This window comes from Onychomys torridus, chromosome 7 (genome assembly GCF_903995425.1).
Source record: "Onychomys torridus chromosome 7, mOncTor1.1, whole genome shotgun sequence".
NCBI classification, from domain to species: domain Eukaryota; kingdom Metazoa; phylum Chordata; class Mammalia; order Rodentia; family Cricetidae; genus Onychomys; species Onychomys torridus.
The window spans coordinates 98,691,615-98,710,492 of record NC_050449.1 but is presented as its reverse complement, the minus strand read 5'-3'; the positions used below and the strand labels follow the sequence as shown (position 1 = coordinate 98,710,492).

Genomic DNA, 18,878 nt, shown 5'->3' with positions numbered 1-18,878 from the left:
CTGTCCTAAGAAATTCTTTTACTATTTCTTCAAAGCAGAATCTGACAGCTAATCTCTTACTACTAACAACACTTTCCTTCACTTCTTGTCTGAGAATCGTTTTTACCTTTTCATATATAGTGAAATGATTGATAACCAAATTAACACACCCGTAGTCTTCCAAGGCTAGCCATTCTGTGTGCAAAGAGGATAAAAGTTGTCAGTATATTAACCACAGTCATCAAGCTCTACATTAAACACCTAGACTTACCCATTCTTCCCGTGTGTGGATTTATATTCTTAGACTCAGGTTTTCTTGTTCCTTACCAAGTACCGTCATCAGCATCTTCCTCTTCCCCTCCTTTTCTTCCTTCCTTCCTTCCTTCCTTCCTTCCTTCCTTCCTTCCTTCCTTCCTTCCTTCCTTCCTGATTCCTCATATAAATGAGATCATGCAGTGTTTTTCTTTCTGTGTCTGGATATTTATCTTAATGTAATCATCCACTGACAGTTCCCACACCCCTCTTTTTGAAGGACAACTAGTATTCCTCTATATAACATTATATATAAATCCATCACACTTAAAAAAAAAAAAAGTCCCCCATTGGCCACAGCCTAAGCTGCTCCTGTATCTTGAGCTATTATGAATAATGCTGCAGTGAGCAAGAGAGGGAAGATATGCCCAGGTAGAGATCTCACTCCCTTGAGTGTGTCCCCAAAGAGACGTCTCTGGGTTTTATGTTTAACTCCCTAGGTGTCCCTGCACTGCTTTCCACAATGGCTGTGCTGATGCGTGTTCCCACCAATAATATGTACGGTTTCTTTGGTCACCCAACACTTATCTCTTGTTTTGGTAACAGCCACCCTAACAGGTATATGAGGTGACATATCTGAGTTTTGATTTGCATTTCCCTGAAGATCAGTGATCCCGCCCCCCCCCCCGCCCGCCACACACACACACACACACACACACACACACACACACACACACACCACTGATGGCCATTTTTATCATCTGGAGAAATTTCTATCCAGTACCTGGGTCCTTTGACCTATTTGACCAGGTTGTTCATTCTGCTGTTACCACCGGCTCTCAGAGAGTGAATCGTGAGTCCTTTATTTTTATATTAACCCCTTATAGGTATGTAATTGACAAATGCTTCCTCTCCTTATGAAAGCTGTCTTTGTGTTCTGCTGGCTGCTGCTTCAGTTTGATGTACTCCAATTAATTTGTTTCTGCCTTTAAAGGCTGAACTTTGATGGGATAGCTAAGCACCATGGCCAAGGCCACTGTCATAATAACTTTCCCCTATGTTTTCATCTAGCCTTGTGGCTTCAGGTCTGCTACTTAGATGTATCATTTTTGAGTTGACTTGTGTATGTAGTGTGAGTAAAAGGTCCAATTTCATTGTTTATGATGTGGATGCCCCATTTTCCCAAACTGTTTATTAGAGAGTCAATCTTTTCTTGTTCTGTTTTCTTGGTGCATTCTCCTTAACATTTTTGTGGGGAGAGAGTGTTTAAAAGAGAGTCTCACACTGTGGCTCAGGCTGGCCAGGAAGTCACTACGTATTCAACCCAGGCTGACCTCAAACTTGTGGCAATTTTCTAGCCTCATCTTCCCACAGTGATGGGATTATAGGTGTGAGCCATCATGCCCAGCTATTTCTTTCCTTTTGTGTGTGTGTGTGTGGTGTATAAATGTGTGTGTGTGTGTGTGTGTGTGTGTGTGTGTGTGTGTGTGTGTGTGTGTATGCATGCATGAAAGAGCAATTTATATGTGTATGGGTATGCACATTTGTGTGAGGATGCAGCAGAGGTCAAGGGCAACATCAGGTTTCCTACTCTTACTCTCCACCTACTCCTTTGAGACATGGTCTCTCATTGAGCCCAAAGCTATGTTGGTGGCTAGTAAGCCTCAGAAATCCCAATTCTTGTGTCCCTGCCTGCCCACACCTCATGCAAGGATTGCAGACACCAGTAGCCATAGGTGGCCAGGATAGCAATCATGTGGGGTAGCCACGAGTAGCCATGTCTGTTTTGTTTGGTGCTGGGATTTAAATTTAGGTCATCATGTTTGTGTGTCAAAAATGCTCACCCACCGGGCCATCTCTTTGGCTCCTTCCTTTTTGAAGGACAACATTGCAGGATGGAGCATCGTCTCAACTCAAGATATTTTATTTGCTCTCCTCTTGCTTTCATGGTGTACTGTCTGGTTTTATGTCAACTTGCCATAAGCTAGAGCCATCTGAGTGAAGGAAGCCTCAACTGAGAAAATGCTCCCATAGTAGGCAAGGTGGTACTTTCTTAATTAGTGATTGGGGAAGGACCTAGCCCATTTTGGGTGGTACCACCTCTGGGCTGGTGGTCCTGGGTTCTATAAATAAAGGAAGCCATGGGGAGCAAGCCAGTAAGCAATACTCTTCCATGGCCTCTGCTTCAGCTCCTGCCTCCAAGATCCTTTCTTGCTTGAGTTCCTGTCCTGACTTCCTTTGATGATGCATTATGATGTGGAAATGTAAGCTGAGTAAACCCTTTCCTCTCAAGCTGCTTTGGTCATGGTGTTTCATCACAGCAGTAGTAACCCTAACTAAGACATATGTTTTGAAAAAAAGTTACATGTGTGTTTTAATCTTTCCTTTTCTGTGGGTGAAAAAAAAATCCCTTCGGTTTCTTTCAAGGTATCTTCTTTATCTTTGATTTTTCTGAAGTTTGAGAAATAACATTCTAGTGTGATGTTTGGCATTTAATCTGCTTGGTGTGTTCTCTGTGGTTCCTGTGCCTCCCATTTAATATTTGTTATATTCAGGGGACAGTTCACAATTTCTTTAAATATTTTTCTGTTCCTCGTTCTTCCAATATTGTTCCCCCTTCTGTAGTCATGCAGTTCTTCGACCTCATTGTCTCCTCCTCCCTCTTCATCCTCCCTCCTCCCCCTCCTCATCCTCCCTCCTCCCCCTCTTCATCCTCCCTCCTCCCCCTCTTTGTTCTCCCTCCTCCCCTTCCTCATCTTCCCTCCTCCCCCCTCGTCCTCCCTCCTCCCCCCTCGTCTTCCCTCCTCCCCTTCCTCGTCCTCCCTCCTCCCCCTCTTCGTCCTCCCTCCTCCCCCCTCTCCATCCTCCCTCCTCCTCCCTTTTCGTCCTCCCTCCTCCCCCTCTTCGTCCTCCCTCCTCCCCCTCTCCATCCTCCCTCCTCCCCCTCTTCGTCCTCCCTCCTCCCCCTCTTCGTCCTCCCTCCTCCCCCCTCTTCATCCTCCCTCCTCCCCCTCTTCGTCCTCCCTCCTCCCCCTCTTCATCCTCCCTCCTCCCCTCTCTCCATCCTCCCTCCTCCTCCCTTTTCGTCCTCCCTCCTCCCCCTCTTCGTCCTCCCTCCTCCCCCTCTTCATCTTCCCTCCTCCCCCCTCTTTGTCCTCCCTCCTCCCTCTCTTCGTCCTCCCTCCTCCCCCTCTCCGTCCTCCCTCCTCCCCCTCTTCGTCCTCTCTCCTCCCTCTCTTCATCCTCCCTCCTCCCCCTCTTCATCCTCCCTCCTCCCCCTCTTCATCCTTCCTCCTCCCCTCTCTTTGTCTTCCCTCCTCCTCCTCCTTTTGCTTTTTCAGTTTGGGAGGTTTCTGCTGAAATAACTGCATGCTCAGAGGTTCTTTCTCTCAGGACTAGTCTAGCAAGCCCACCCATGGCATTCTCTACTTCCTTTGCAGCATTCCATTTCTGGGCAGAGACACTTGTGGTCCTCCACTGGCGTTGATTGGCTTTTCTTGCCTTCTAGCTATGTTTTCAAATTCCTGGGCTAACTCCATCATCTCAGCTGTGTCCGAGTCTGGTTCAAATGTTGCTGAGTCTCTTCAAGTTGTGATTTTGACTTTTTAATTTTGACCTGTAATGTTCTTGATAGTTAGAGATGATACATGGGGTAAAATAAATTTCCATAAATAGGCATTCAGCAATTTGGTGGGCGATGGGGATGGAGGGAGTGTTCCATAGCCCTGTGGTTATCTCTTAGACCTATAGAGAGTGTGAGCCTCCAGATGGCGAATTTAACTCATAGTCCCCAGCCCTACCTCTGAAGGGAGGAACTGACCAGCAGGAGTAAGCAGGTATTGGGTCCTTACCATCTCCTGTGTGGATGGCTAACATACAAAGGCTAAAGGGGCTGTGGATGGATATTTCCTTTTCCCCAATGATTAGGCTTGGGGAAAAGCCTAGCAGGTTGGACCTGGTTAAATAGTTTCTCTTAAGAGAAAATCTAAAGATGAACAAAATGCTCTTTTTATTGACCAGTCCTCTGAATTTGTCTCTTCAAAGCACAACTAAATTTTTAAATGCTTTTTTAGTTTACTGATTTCTGATTTGAACATTTTGTGACTGTGTTCCTCTCAGACTGCTTCTGTGTTTCCAGTTTCGCAGTTACTATTTGCATTTTGACAATTCAGTCCCCAGTGCTTCATGTACTTGAGCCCTAAAGGATTCCCAATGTTTTTGTTATTGCTGCTGCCTTCTGCCTGCCTGTGAGCCGTCTGTCTGTTGTAGTCCTGGCATATACGAGGCAAATATTCTACCACTGAGCTATATCCCCGACCTCCCTGCTCTTCAATTTACCTCTTGTTTTTGAGATAGGTTTCTTGTTCAATTGCCCAGGGTGGCCTTAAACTTACTATGTAGTCTAGGCAGGCTTTGAACTTGCCTCAGTGTCCCAGAGAGTTGAGATTATTGGCCTACACTACCAGGTCTGCCACTGTTTTTGGCTTTTGTTTTTCTTTATTGGATTATAGGGGTTAGATGAAAGAACACTAAACTGTGGGCCTTCTGGACGTGAGACTAGAATCCCTGCTTCTTATTGGGCACCTAGGGAAGCGGGCAGCATTGTCTAGCATCGAGTAACAGTTTAGATATGAGCAGAGCCTCAATCACAAAGCTTTGGTGTTCACATTCTTTCCTCTGCTAAACACCCTAACACAGACAAGTATGGATTTTACAAAGTGACAAGGTCACTTGATGACTTTGCTTGAGTATGATCAGCTTATGAAACTTTATGAGATTCTGGAAAGTGTGATGTTAACTTGCTCAAGCATTTTCTTTAGCATCCTTGAGGCCATATTCATTCATCTCGTCATGTGCCAAGGACTTATCCTGAAGCATCTTAACATAGACCTAAGGCCCCCCCTAGAACTTTCTTTCTTCCCTTTGAGTTGGGTAGGAGTAGAACCACTGGAAGGAGGGAAGTGGTAACGCCACTGGGAGTTAATGAGTAAACAGTCACTTATCTTTAACACCCTGGCAAAGAGCCAATGTTTCTTCCAGTGAAGGTGCTGATGATGCATTTACTTCTGAAGAAAAAGAAAGCCAGTGCTTAGAACTGAGATGTCCTGCATGCCCCAGTTAACAAAGCAAAACAAAACAAAAAAAACAGAAGTGATGGTGATCTTAATGTTGCCAATGTTGCTTCTCCTTTCCCCTGGGCTCTAAATTATCTTATTTTGTAGATATGGCCTAGATTATGAGTTGGCTTGTGTTTGGCAGAAATTTCTCTTGGACCCCTGATTCCCAAAGCCTCAAGAGAAGGCTTGGTCAGGTTCTGAATACTCTGGGCTTGGAGCCAACCCTTGGATGACCGAGCTAGCTTCGCAGCTGCAGCATAAGTGAGACACACTTGTACCATCACTGCAGAAATTTTACAAAGACAAGAATTTAAAAAACTATTTTATATCATTTAACTTCCAAAAGAGCCACATTAACCTCAGCTTGCTTGATTCTGAATGGATGTAACATAGCAGAATACGGATTAAAGAGACCCACACTTTGTGAGGCAATCAGCATGAAGATGATGCTATGGCAGTCCAGTGAACCATGCTGGGAATGCAAATTTTATGCTACTTACTCTGTCTCTCTCATTCTTTCTTCATATGTACTTAAGCAATCAGATATTTTCAAAATACCCATGAGAGAATCTGGTCATCTTTGGTGGCACACCAATAAATTAATTGCGGGCTCTGGCCCATGCTTTGGTACAATAAAAATAAACCCATTATCTTTCCCTTTTTTACTTGGGACTGAAGGTAGAGGGGAGCCCTTTACCTTCTGAGCTACAACCCAGCCCTGCTGCCCAAGCTTGGACTTGAAGTTCCTTTCCATTGCTTGTTTTGTCATAGTCCTACACACACACACACACACACACACACACAGAGAGAGAGAGAGAGAGAGAGAGAGAGAGAGAGAGAGAGAGAGAGCATTTGCTCCTTACATACACTAGTAATTCCTATACAGATGATACTTACTGTGGGCATTCTATTTTAAGGTATAGCTCCTTTAAAATGAAAAGGTTGGCTTAAAATCACCTCTTAGGAGCTGAGTTCCAGCCCACTCATTTCCACTTGGCCAGGGCTGATGATTGACAGGGCTTCCAAAGTGTGAATTGTCTAGACTCTTGTGAAGGATTGGAACAGAGTCCCAAAGTGGAAAATGTCAAGGGAGAATGGAGCAGGCAGGGAAGTAAGGGCAGAATTCCTCAGTCAAGAGTCCTTTCTCTGAACACGTGAAATATTAAGTTTGAGGGAGACCCTGAAGTGGAGTGAAGCGGCCATAGCCAGTGGAGTGAAGCGGCCATAGCCGGTGTTGTGAATCCAAATTTGGGTAGCAATTAAGCTGGACACAGAAATACTATTCACAGCTAAAAATGCACCAGCTCACTTTTTTTTTTTAAAGTGGGAAAATGATTGAAAAGACCCTCCATGTGCTTTAATATATTTGTAATGTATTTAATTCGGTTTAACTCCATGGTTGGCATTCCAGGGTGGCTTTAGGCCAAGCTGGGATTGAGACCCTTGTTCTGTGTGGATCTAGGCAGATAGACACAAATTAAGTTCCTCATTCTAAGGAGTGAGACTTCCATCTTCCATCAAAACATAGCTCATGTTTCTTCTTCTCTCAAATTTAAGAATAAAGTGCAAATCATTGGAATCCACCTAACTGTCTATCAACAGATGAGTGGATAATGAAAATTAAATATATAAGATATATATATAAATACTATTCATGTCTACAGAAAAATGAAATCACAAAATTCACAGGAAAATGGATGGACTTAAAATGTATAATGTTAAGCAAAGTCACACAATCTTAGAAGAATTACCTAGCTGGGCGGTGGTGGCACACGCCTTTAATCCCAGCACTCAGGAGGCTGAGCCAGGCGGATCTCTGTGAGTTTGAGGCCAGCCTGGTCTACCAAGTGAGTTCCAGGAAAGGCGCAAAGCTACACAGAGAAACCCTGTCTCGAAAAAAACAAAACAAAACAAACAAACAAACAAAAACAAAAAACAAAAAAAGAATTACCTCATGCTCTCTTTGTATGCAGAATTTAGCCAATTATGTATGTGTATGTGTAAACAAATGTACATGTGGTGCAGTTTAACATGAAGAAAAGAAAACAAGAAGACAGATATAAGAGATTGAAGAAGGACCGAATGCAGGTTATGGACAACAGTTATGAAAGGATATAAGGTTAATTGTTTTCCTAGTTCTAATTTCGTCATGAGTTTCTGTTTTGGGTTGTAGGTAAGTGTACAAAATGCATTCAATAGTGAATGTACAAAGCTGCTGTTCCAAATGCCTAACTGTATTGAGTTATATAGTCTTTGGGTCTGGTTAATTTCAGTGCATGATTTTTTTTATTTGCAAATTTTAAAATACATAATCTAAAATTAAAAATTAAAAAAGAATATATAGAGAAAAACAGCTGTACATGGTGGGTGCATATGGTCTCTGGAGGTGGAGACAGGGAGATCTCTGAGTTCAAGGCCTGCCTGATTTGCATAGAGAGACCCTGTTTCAAAAATAAAAATATAAAAATAAATAAATGGCAATCATTATCTATCTAGGGAGGGAGAGGGGAAATCAGGATTTTTAACCTATACCCAGAATACAAATGGTTTACTATGAAACATACCTGTACGTTCATGTTGGGAGGTTTAGCAGTTTTGGACCATATCATTGTCATGGTGGGAGCAGACAGGGTCTGCTGGGACATGGGAACAGACCAAGGACAACAATGTATCCGCTGACTGTTCAGTGTCTCTTCTGCAAGGTCTGAGGGCCAAGAAAGCATACCTCTAAGCAAGCTTTGTTTTCCTCCAAGGCACCTCACAGACTAGACGGCCAGTGAAACTTACCCATCCCTCACACCCTTTTCACACCGAGTTTATTATATAATTTTGTCTGCAGTCATCTCTGTGAGTCCTGATTCACAAACAACGTTCAAATGATTTTCTATATTTTCCTTTTTTAGCTTTAATGTTGGGGATTTTTTCAGCCTAGAACCTGAAAATGCTGCTGATTTTGTTCCTGACAGTGATTTGTTTCCATGTTTGTGTGAACCAAGATTCTGGTAAGAAGAAATGGAATAGTTCCTTTACACACACACACACATACACACACACACACACACACACACACACACACAATTTATATGCACTCAATAGCTAGTAAAGAGTGTAGGCTGTTTAAGTTAGGATATTTGCTTCACGTTGGTTGATTTCAGAGGTAGTAAGGATGTGGGCCAAGATTTTGTCTTTTTTGGGTTACCCTGTATTCTTTGGAAATCTTTGACCTACTGATACAATCTATGAAAGCTATCATTCTGTTCTTAATTCCGCTTACTCTAGGTCTCCTTGGGAATTCTATTGTTAGATTAAGCCCTGGAAAATTCAGAATGTCTTTAATTATCTTGACTAAAAACTTTGCTTCGGCTAAATGTGAAGATTTTGCTGCAGCTGCAGCATGTTGGGCTGTTGCTTACCCAGGCATGCCTGTGTTTACCCTGGAGAAAGAACTAGCTGTCACCATCAGTAATTGCGGTCAGTGAAATGAAGTTCAAAACATCCTCTACCACCTCCTCCAGCCCTGCTTAAGAAGTTGATGTACGTGGGCCAGCTCACATCCAGGACCACCTACACTGGCTTTCATAGCTTTCACTAGGATTCTGACCTTGAAACAAGTTTACTGGATATAAACTAGACTTTGCCCCTTAAAATATCATCATTTGATGCCTTTCTGAGCCTTAAGCTTTTAAAGAAGAGTCAGTCTCCACCCTCTTCCCATAATTTCATGGCTTAGACATAATAAAGGACCTGGAACTGTTGCATTGCAAATCAGCCACATGTCTTTCCTACACAAGCTAGAGGAGCTTCTGCATGAGTAGAAAGGTCACTGATGGTCATACATCAAGCTACCCCAAGCAGGGCTCTCTGAACTACCCAGCCTTTCCTTGGAAGAAGATCCTGACTGGCCCTCTGCTCACTCTCCCCATGAATGTTGCTGGCTGTGTGATCAAGGGTAGAGTCTCAGACTGTTGGGAGTGAGGTCACTTAAAGGATGAGAAAGGACCGATTGATTTATCCTCTGAGCTTTGGTCAGATGCTTACAGAGATCGAATGATGGAGACCAAGGCTAGTTTCCTAGCAATGGAAGAAAAAACCCAGGAGTTATTATGACTTGATAGCAATTTATCTAGTAACAATTTGTGATGAAATCTTAAACTGAGGAGATAGCCTGGGTATTTGCTAATCAAGCCTCCTTATTTTAAAGTAGAGGAGACAGGCTCGTGCATATTGAATGCCTTGATAATGCTCATAGAATTAGCTGATAGGCAGGTTTCTTATCTCTTATCCAACTGCACTGTATTTTCTCTGATAACACACACACAACTTCTTCATCTGCCTTTATGATAAAGTAGTGGAAGTTCAGAGATCAGACAAGCAGCCATCAGTAAATGAAACTAGTTTGGATTCTGATTTTCTAGAAAATAAAAATATAATTCCAGAGCCTAGCATAGTGATGGGCAATGCCTGTAATTCTAGCACTTGGGAGGTGCTGGTAGGAGATTCAAAGCCAACCTGGGATACATAAGACTATACCATTCATATATATATGAATGTATAATATGTATATATGTATGTGTATATAATATATATTATAAACATATGATTTATGTGCTATTTATATATAGTTGACTTGATTGTATATTATAATGATAGTACATGATATATGTATATATAATACTAAAGTCCTATACAGCTAGCAAACAAATTGTTATATTCTAACACAAAATATGTTTTTAATTAAAACCAAAATTAATCCCATTTCTCACCTCAAATTCTTTGCTGCTATCATATTTCATGTATGAGGACATAAATTTGTCAATCTTCATGCTCATTCATATGACTTGTTGAATATATTATAAATAGCTTTCCCACAGATTAAGCAAATCCTGTGTATTTGTGATATCTTAAACTTCATCAGTTCAACACTTTATAATACAAGAATGATGTTTACAAGTTGATCAGATAACCTAAGGCTTTAGTGAGAATCACAATGAAAGACTTTTAGGTTTCATCATTCAAACCAGTTTGAAGGAGCCTGATGTTTTTACTCTTTACTCTTTAGGGGGACACCACCCAGCTCCCAAATAAATATGTGGAATCTTATTCTTACTTCAGAATGCCTGGCCTTTGCTTAGCTTATTTCTAGCCAGCTTTTCTTAAATTATCCCATCTATTTCTGTATACCTTTATTTCCTTCTTACTTTATGGCTGGTTGTGTAGCTCAGTGGCTGGCCCCTTGAGTCTTCTTCCTCCTCCTCTTGCTCCTTGATCTTTTTTCTCTCTTTCTCCTTCTATTTATCCTCTCTGCCTGCCAGCCCTGCCTAGCCTCTGTCCTGCCTTGCTATTGGCCACTCAGATCTTTATTAGACCAGTCAGGTGTTTTAGACAGGCAAACATAGCTTCACAGAGTTAAACAAATGCAACATAAAAGAATGAAATACATCTTTGCATCATTAATGTTCCACAGCATAAACAAATATAACACATCTTCAACTAATATTCTACAACAGTCTGATTCAAATGAAAACTTTCAGTGTATGCGTGTGTATGTTTAATACCAACTGTGTGTGTATATATATGTGTGTGCATGTGTATACACAATTGGCATTAAACATAAACACACACACACACACACACACACACACACACACACACACATCCCCAGTTAGCTAATTCTTTGCAAAATGATGCTCATTATTGCAAAACTTAGTAATGAGAAGTTGTATAAATCACTCATACCATGAAGCAAACACTTCTTTTTCCTGAGAGTGTGTTGTTAAGCTATTCTGTTTAGGAAGGTACTTAAACAGAATTCAAAGAAAAAACTAAGTTTCTGTACACACACACACACACACACACACACACACACACACACACACACACACTTGGCATTAAACAGGGCAGACAATTTCTAAAATTTGTTGCTATGTTTATGACTTTATAGGCCCCGAGTATGCAGATATGGTGTTTCTGGTGGACAGCTCTGATTACCTAGGGATGAAGTCCTTTCCTCTTGTGAGAACTTTTCTTATCAAGCTGATCAGCAGCCTCCCCATAGAGGCCGACAAGTACCGTATGGCCCTGGCCCAGTACAGCGATGCTCTCCACAACGAGTTCCAGCTGGGCACCTTCAAGAACAGGAACCCCATGCTGAACCACCTGAAGAAGAACTTCAGGTTCATCGGTGGGTCCCTGAGGATAGGGAATGCCCTGCGAGAGGCTCACAGGACCTATTTCTCTGCATCCACAAATGGAAGAGACAAGAAACAGTTCCCTCCAATCCTGGTGGTGCTGGCTTCAGCCGAGTCTGAGGATGATGTGGAAGAGGCTTCGAAGGCCCTGCGGGAAGATGGGGTGAAAATCATCTCAGTGGGGGTGCAGGAGGCTTCTGAGGAAAACCTGAAGGCCATGGCCACATCCCAGTTCCATTTCAACCTCAGAACTGTCAGAGACCTTAGTATGTTTGCCTCAAACATGACGCAGATCATCAAGGATGTGACTAAGTACAAGGAAGGAATGGCTGATGACATTATTGTAGAAGGTGTGTGTCCTGGCTTTATGCTGCTGTGATAAAACACTGACCAAAAGCAACTAGGGGAGAAAGGGTTATTTTAGTTTCCAGGTTTACAGTCCATTGTGGAGCGATGCCAGGATGAGCATTCAGTCAAGAACTGAAGCAGAGACCACGGATGAACACTGCTTGCTGGCTTGCTCTCTCTGGCTTACTCATCTACCTCTCTTACATTCTCCTACTTGCCTAGGGATGGTACCACCCACAGTGGCCTGGGCCCTCCTACATCAATTGGTGATCAAGGAAATGCTTCATAGACAAGCCTAAAGGCCAATCTGATAGAAGTGGTTCTTCTAAGTGTGTCAAATTGATAACAAATCTTAATCAGGACAGTGGGCTGAGGCTGCATGCATAGGACCAATATGAAAATGATTTTGAAAAAAAATATGGGAAGAGGATTAAATATCCCTTTCCTCCAATAAGTGGCATTTTCAGGTATTAAATATCTCAGCATGTTCAAGAAGATCCAGTGATTGTGGCTAATTAAAAAAACAAACAAACAAACAATAAATCCCACAGGTCTTAGTTTTCTATGGCATATTTAGCCCCGGACCTTTTAAAATTCTGCAACATCCTCTCCTTGCCACCCAGATTCCCTCTCAGCCACCTCCCTGGGTGGTTCTTGCTGCTGTTTTATTACTGGCTCACTAAAAACAAATTTGTTCCTGGAGAAACCTTCAACTTCTGAAGCCACATAAAGAAACAAATGGCAAGGCTAAAGCCAGCCTCTGACGATCCAAATCCTATTCTGAAGCAAAGGACTAAAATGACTTGGCTGCTCCAGGGCCAAGCAGCCATGTGTAGCCAGAGCGGGGTCAAGTCTCCTGATTTTGTTAGCTAACATACACCCCACATTGCCTATTGCCTTCTGTTTGATTCTGAACTAGCTTCTGAGTTCTTCAGTCTGTCCTCTTGGTTAAATCAGTTTGAGATGACCTATTGATAATACAGAATAGGTGTTTTGGTGGTAACTTACAAAAATATGAATCTTTACTACTGGTGTCTTTCCCAAATAATTGAAAATGCAAGTATGCCCATTGTCATCCTTTGCATTATTTAGAGCTGTTGAATACAGTGGAGATGATACTTAAATGTTTTTCACATTTAGTAGCTAGTCTTCATCAGATGAATTGTATGTACTAATCTCCATGCTAAGTATATTATCTCATTTAATACCTATGCCAACTCTGTAAGGTAAGCACGATATCTCATTTTATAGATGAGGGAATTGAAGCTGGGAGCTTAGCTGAGATTCAGTCTTTCAAATGGGTCCCTTTCCTCTCAGCCTCACTATCATGTCATACCTTCTTTAAGTACACAGCTGAGTTCTGGTGTTTGTTCTGCATGTCTTGTGACGCTCAGCCTAAGTGCCAACCCTCCTGTTACAACCGTACTCATTCATTCCTTTCCCTACACAGCTTGCCAAGGCCCTTCTGTAGCTGATGTCGTGTTCCTGTTGGATATGGCCATTAATGGCAGCCAGGAGAAACTTGACCATCTCAAAGCATTTCTGGAAGAAAGTGTCTCTGCCCTTGACATCAAGGAAAACTGCATGAGGGTTGGTCTGGTGGCCTACAGCAATGAGACGAGGGTGGTTAGTTCCCTGAGCATGGGTATCAATAAGACAGAGGTCCTGCAGCGTATACAGGACCTGTCTCCCCATGTAGGGCAGGCCTATACTGGGGCTGCCCTCAGAAAGACCAGGAAGGAAGTCTTCAGTGCACAGAGGGGCAGCCGGAAGAACCAAGGGGTGCCTCAGATTGCTGTACTGGTGACCCACAGAGCTTCAGAGGACAATGTGACCAAGGCAGCTGTCAACCTCAGACGTGAGGGAGTGACCATCTTTACCATGGGCATAGAAGGGGCCAGCCCAGACCAACTGGAGAAAATTGCTTCCTACCCTGCAGAGCGGTTTGCCTCTAAACTGAGCAACTTCTCTGAGCTGGCCACCCACAATCAGACATTCCTGAAGAAGCTGCGGAAGCAAATCACACACACCGTCTCTGTCTTCTCAGAACGGACTGAGACCCTCAAATCTGGTAAAGCCTTACTCAGAGAAGGCCACTCTACAGCCTTCTTTCTTCTCACCTTTTGAGTGTTGTCTATAGTGAAGGGACTCAGGGGCTCTGAGGTAGGTGAGAAGAATGAATTCCTAATTTTAAGTGTAGCTAGATACTGGGAAGTACAGAAGTACAGCTTGGGGGGGGACACTAAAATCTACTGAAGTGTGAGCATGGGCACACAAAGAGGGGTTTCCTCTTTAGCATGGCTTTAATTGGCTGGTTACTCCAACATGTCCTGGAGTCATCATTTCTGTCTCCTCCTCCTCTGCTGATGCTCATTCTTTGCCTCACCAGTTCCCCTGATATCTCCTGTACTATATTCTTATTTACTTTTCTCTTCCTTTAACCTCCAGGGTCAAATTAGAGAATAAATGGTAAACATGACTTGTGTGGAAGACAAATTAAGTAACAATCTATTGCCTGCAAGTTTAGAGAGAGAAGGGTCTGTATATTTGCATGTACATGATGTTTGTTTTACACATATGCAATACATACCCATGGATGCTCTATAAATATTTTCATATCTGTGTATATGTAAGCATATTTGTATATATTGTGCAACATTTATGGTTCATTTACTGTGTCACTGTATCTCACACTCAAGGTCATTGACAACATCCCTACTGGATCTCAGGACTAGGAGTGGGCAAGAAGTAAATAGTTTTTTCTAGATTGTAGGAAAGAGAACTCACACGTTCACAGTACCTTGTTACATGCCGTCTATTCCATAGCATATCACTTTCCGTTGCATATTACTAATGGAGAAAAGCAGCTTGCAAAGAACAATTTCTAGTTTTCCTATACATAAGTATTTATCCTTATCCATGACATAGAATTAGGGTTCAGTCTCAAACTGTCAGAAGCAACTCATTTCACCTGACTAATGCTGAGCCTCCATCCCAAGCTAGGAAATCAAGTCTTTGATGCCCAGAAGCCATCCCCATATTTCTTCTGAAGAAGCTTCTCCTTCCCATCTGTGCTCATTTCTCTTTTACATTTACCCTGAATGATACATTCAACTTTCTGGTTCTGTTCTAGCCTGTGTGGACACAGAGGAAGCTGATATCTACCTGCTCATTGATGGTTCAGGAAACACCCAGCCCACAGACTTTCACGAAATGAAGACCTTCCTGTCAGAGGTGGTGGGCATGTTCAACATTGCTCCTCACAAAGTGCGGGTTGGGGCCGTGCAGTATGCTGACACCTGGGACTTGGAATTTGAGATCAGTAAATACACCAGCAAGCCTGACTTGGGAAAGGCCATCGAGAACATCAGGCAGTTGGGCGGGAACCCCAACACAGGTGCAGCCCTGAACTTCACCCTGAAGCTGTTGCAAAAGGCAAAGAAGCAGCGGGGAAACAAAGTGCCATGCCACCTTGTCGTTCTGACGAATGGCATGTCCCAGGACAGTGTCCTGGAGCCAGCGCACAGGCTGAGAGAGGAAAACATCCGTGTTTATGCTATCGGAGTCAAGGAAGCCAACCAAACGCAGCTTCGGGAGATAGCGGGAGAGGAAAAGCGAGTTTACTATGTGCATGAGTTCGATGCCTTGAGGGACATAAGGAACCAGGTGGTTCAAGAGATCTGTGCTGAAGAAGGTAGGGATGATCGGCTTGACCTTCAGACGGCAGCTCGCAAAGGGACACTCTTAGTCGGGGGTGACACACATTTCTAAGTTGAGATTATTGACTGTGCGATTATATTTTCTCTCCAGAACAAAGCAAAACCCCATGGTAGTATAAGTTAATATCTGAAGAATGACAGAGGTATTTGGAGGGATTCTCTCTAATGAAGCCCTGCTAGGATATATGATTAGGTGTTGTGTGTCTAATACAATCGAAGGTGTTCTGACACAGAGGAGCATGGCCATTTGATTGACATTTCATTTTATTAATGAACTTGTACAAATTTCTGTAGAGTACTAAATCAGTGGCTTATACTCAGGGATTTCATTCTCTGAGGATATTTGGTAATTTGTAGAGATGTTTTTGGTGTTTCAAGCAGGGAGCTTTCTTGGCATTTACTGAATGAATGAAAACCAAGCTATTCGCTAGCCAATTTACAGATCAACATTCAGAGCACTACTACAGTAAAAATGACCTGGCCCCTGATGGTGCTGATGTTGAAATCCTTAATTACCAAGGAACAGAATAGTCTTGGCTTTTATTGCTTGCAATGCTTTATTTACCTATCTTTATGATGCACACACTAAACTTGAACATAGAATCATTTGTGATTTGGGTTTTCCTGTGAACTATTAATTTTTTTTGTATGCAATGATGTGAATAAACATCCCATTTTCTTCCACACAGCCTGCAGAGACATGAAAGCAGACATCATGTTTCTGGTAGACAGTTCTGGCAGCATAGGACTTGAAAACTTCAGCAAGATGAAGTTGTTTATGAAGAACCTAGTGAGCAAATCCCAGATTGGGCCAGACCGGGTCCAAATTGGCGTGGTCCAGTTCAGCCATGAGAACAAGGAGGAGTTTCAGCTCAACACATTCAAGTCCCAAAATGACATTTCTGATGCCATCGACCGAATGACTCACATTGGAGAAACAACCTTGACAGGCAGTGCTCTGACCTTTGTGTCCCAGTACTTCAGTCCCGAGAAGGGGGCCCGGCCCAATGTCAGGAAGTTCCTCATTCTCATTACAGACGGTGAGGCTCAGGACATTGTAAGGGACCCAGCAGTCGCACTTCGGAGAGAAGGTGTGATCATCTACTCTGTGGGAGTATTTGGCTCCAATGTCACCCAGCTCGAGGAGATCAGTGGGAAACGAGAGATGGTTTTCTATGTTGAGAATTTTGACATTCTTCAGCATATTGAAGATGCCCTTGTTCTGGGAATATGCAGTCCCCGTGAAGGTAAGCATGGGCCCAGTCACAACAGGGGCAACCAAATACTTGAACTAAATAGAACTGTATTCAAATGCTGTAAGCTTCTTAACTAAATGTTTGTTTTAGTGTCTTTGACATTTTGAGTTAAATGGTAGAAGCTGAGTGTGGTAGTTCATGCCTGTAATCCCAGTATGGAAGCTGAGACAGGAAAATGGCTGTGAGTTCAAAGCCAGCCTGGGCTACATAATGAGTTTCAGGCTAGTCTGGAATACAGAGTAAGATCTTGGCTCAATGCTTCCCCACCCCTGCAAAGAAAAATAAATAAATCCACAAAGGAATGATTTTGGCCTACCTGGCTTTCCTGTTTGCAGACAAATAATCATCCTAATATGATTAACTACTCCTTTAAAAGAAACGATCACCAGGTCTTATGTCAGGGTCCCTGGAAAGAGTGGGCTTGTCAATAGCTCTTGTGGAAGTGATCTACTGAGGAATCGCTTCCAGGAATGGAGGAAGGAAAGCAAACCAGAAGAGGTGGGAGCTACACAAGGCAGTCACTTCAGCTGTGAGCTTAGTTTCAGAGCAACCCCATGAGCAATGTAAGAATGTGAGTCCTCCCACTGTTGGCCCAGCATTCCAATGAGGGGCCCAACCTTGTATGTCCTGTGCCATTAGGCCACATGTGGGCTGCTGACACAATTGGTAGAGAAACATAACCTCTTGAGCAGAAAGACATGTTTGGCTTAGCATCTATTGATCAAATGAAATGTTTATAAAAACTGTCTACTAAATCCCATAAAACATGACTGTACTAAGTGAACTTGAGCAATAGATGCTTCCAGAGAAGTAAATGGCATAGTCTTCCTATAATACTACAGAGTAATGGGCAAACCAAAGCTCCAGGGTGTAGATGCAGCTTAGTGGTAGAGCTTTCTCCAAGTCATGGACTGAACCTCAGTATCTCACCTCCCCGCAAAACTAACAGAAGACCAGCAAATATAAGCAGCTAAATTTGTTCTATGACCTCTGGATTTAATGGCAAAATCATTCTGAAAATTCACTCTGAAAAACAGGTATTTTCAGACTTTCAAGGGAGAAGAGACATTGTCTTGTTCTAGCAGCGGTTATGTTCAAATCCCATTGTGGGGTTTGGTGGTTGTCATCTGTATTTGGTAGAAGGAGGACTACATCTGATTTTTGTTCTCTGGCAATGCCATCCATAATAAGTATAAGCTCTTTGAAGGGCCCCAATACTGAGCAAACTCCCCCCCCCTCCGAGTTCCTGAGTAATCTAAGTAATCTTCACAGCCAGCAGGCAGCTGGAGGGACCCAGTTCTTCAGTGGAGTCAGCCTTTCCTGGGAATTTGATTTTGGCTCTGTACACATGGCCTCCAGTCAGTGTTGAGTACCTTGGCTCTTGTGTTTTCAACAGTCCACCACATGGCTAGCAAGTGGCTCACAAAAGATGGAAATGTGAAATCCAGCTGGGCATGGGGGGAGTACTTTCTCATAGTTCTGTTTCTCAAGAATGGATGAGCTAACAAACATTTGGATTGTACTTTTTCTAAAACCCAGAGACAGTGTGTACTACCAATATAAAGTCCGAATGACCATCTTAGGACTCTACTTCTCCAGAAAGGATGAGTTAAGCCCTAGAACTCAGTTGGATGTGACCCTTTAGATGAATTAGAAATTAGGCCTCTCCTGCTCTTCTTTGCCATAGCGTTGACCTCAGGCTTCACAAGTTCACGGGAGTGTCATATTAGGACAATTCACTTGAGCGAAACGACAACTGGTCTACTTTTTATGATGAGTCCTAATAATGGAACTTAAATATTTCAAGGAAGTCAAAAGGAAGAAAATGTAGGCTCGGAAACCAGCCAACATGGAGTCATGATGAAAATGTAGAGCTACTAAATTCTTTTTCCTCTTGTCTTGTCCTTTCCCCAGGGATCCTAAGAAAATCTCAAGATCCCCATAACTTAAAAATAAACTTGGATAAGTAAAAGCATATGTGGAAGGGACCATTTATATGAGAAAATTTATACAGAGTTC

General features: G+C 42.7%; 1 protein-coding gene across 1 annotated transcript in view; it reads left to right on the top strand.

Annotated features, from left to right (window-relative positions):
- Window positions 1–8,289: 8,289 nt before the first annotated feature.
- Col6a6 (collagen type VI alpha 6 chain) overlaps window positions 8,290–18,878 on the top strand; it is a 99,853-nt gene continuing 89,264 nt past the window's right edge. The window contains exons 1-5 of the mRNA XM_036193786.1: window positions 8,290–8,350; window positions 11,290–11,886; window positions 13,335–13,955; window positions 15,018–15,578; window positions 16,293–16,850. Coding sequence (XP_036049679.1) covers window positions 8,290–8,350; window positions 11,290–11,886; window positions 13,335–13,955; window positions 15,018–15,578; window positions 16,293–16,850 — 2,398 coding nt within the window. The remainder of the gene's footprint in view (window positions 8,351–11,289; window positions 11,887–13,334; window positions 13,956–15,017; window positions 15,579–16,292; window positions 16,851–18,878) is intronic.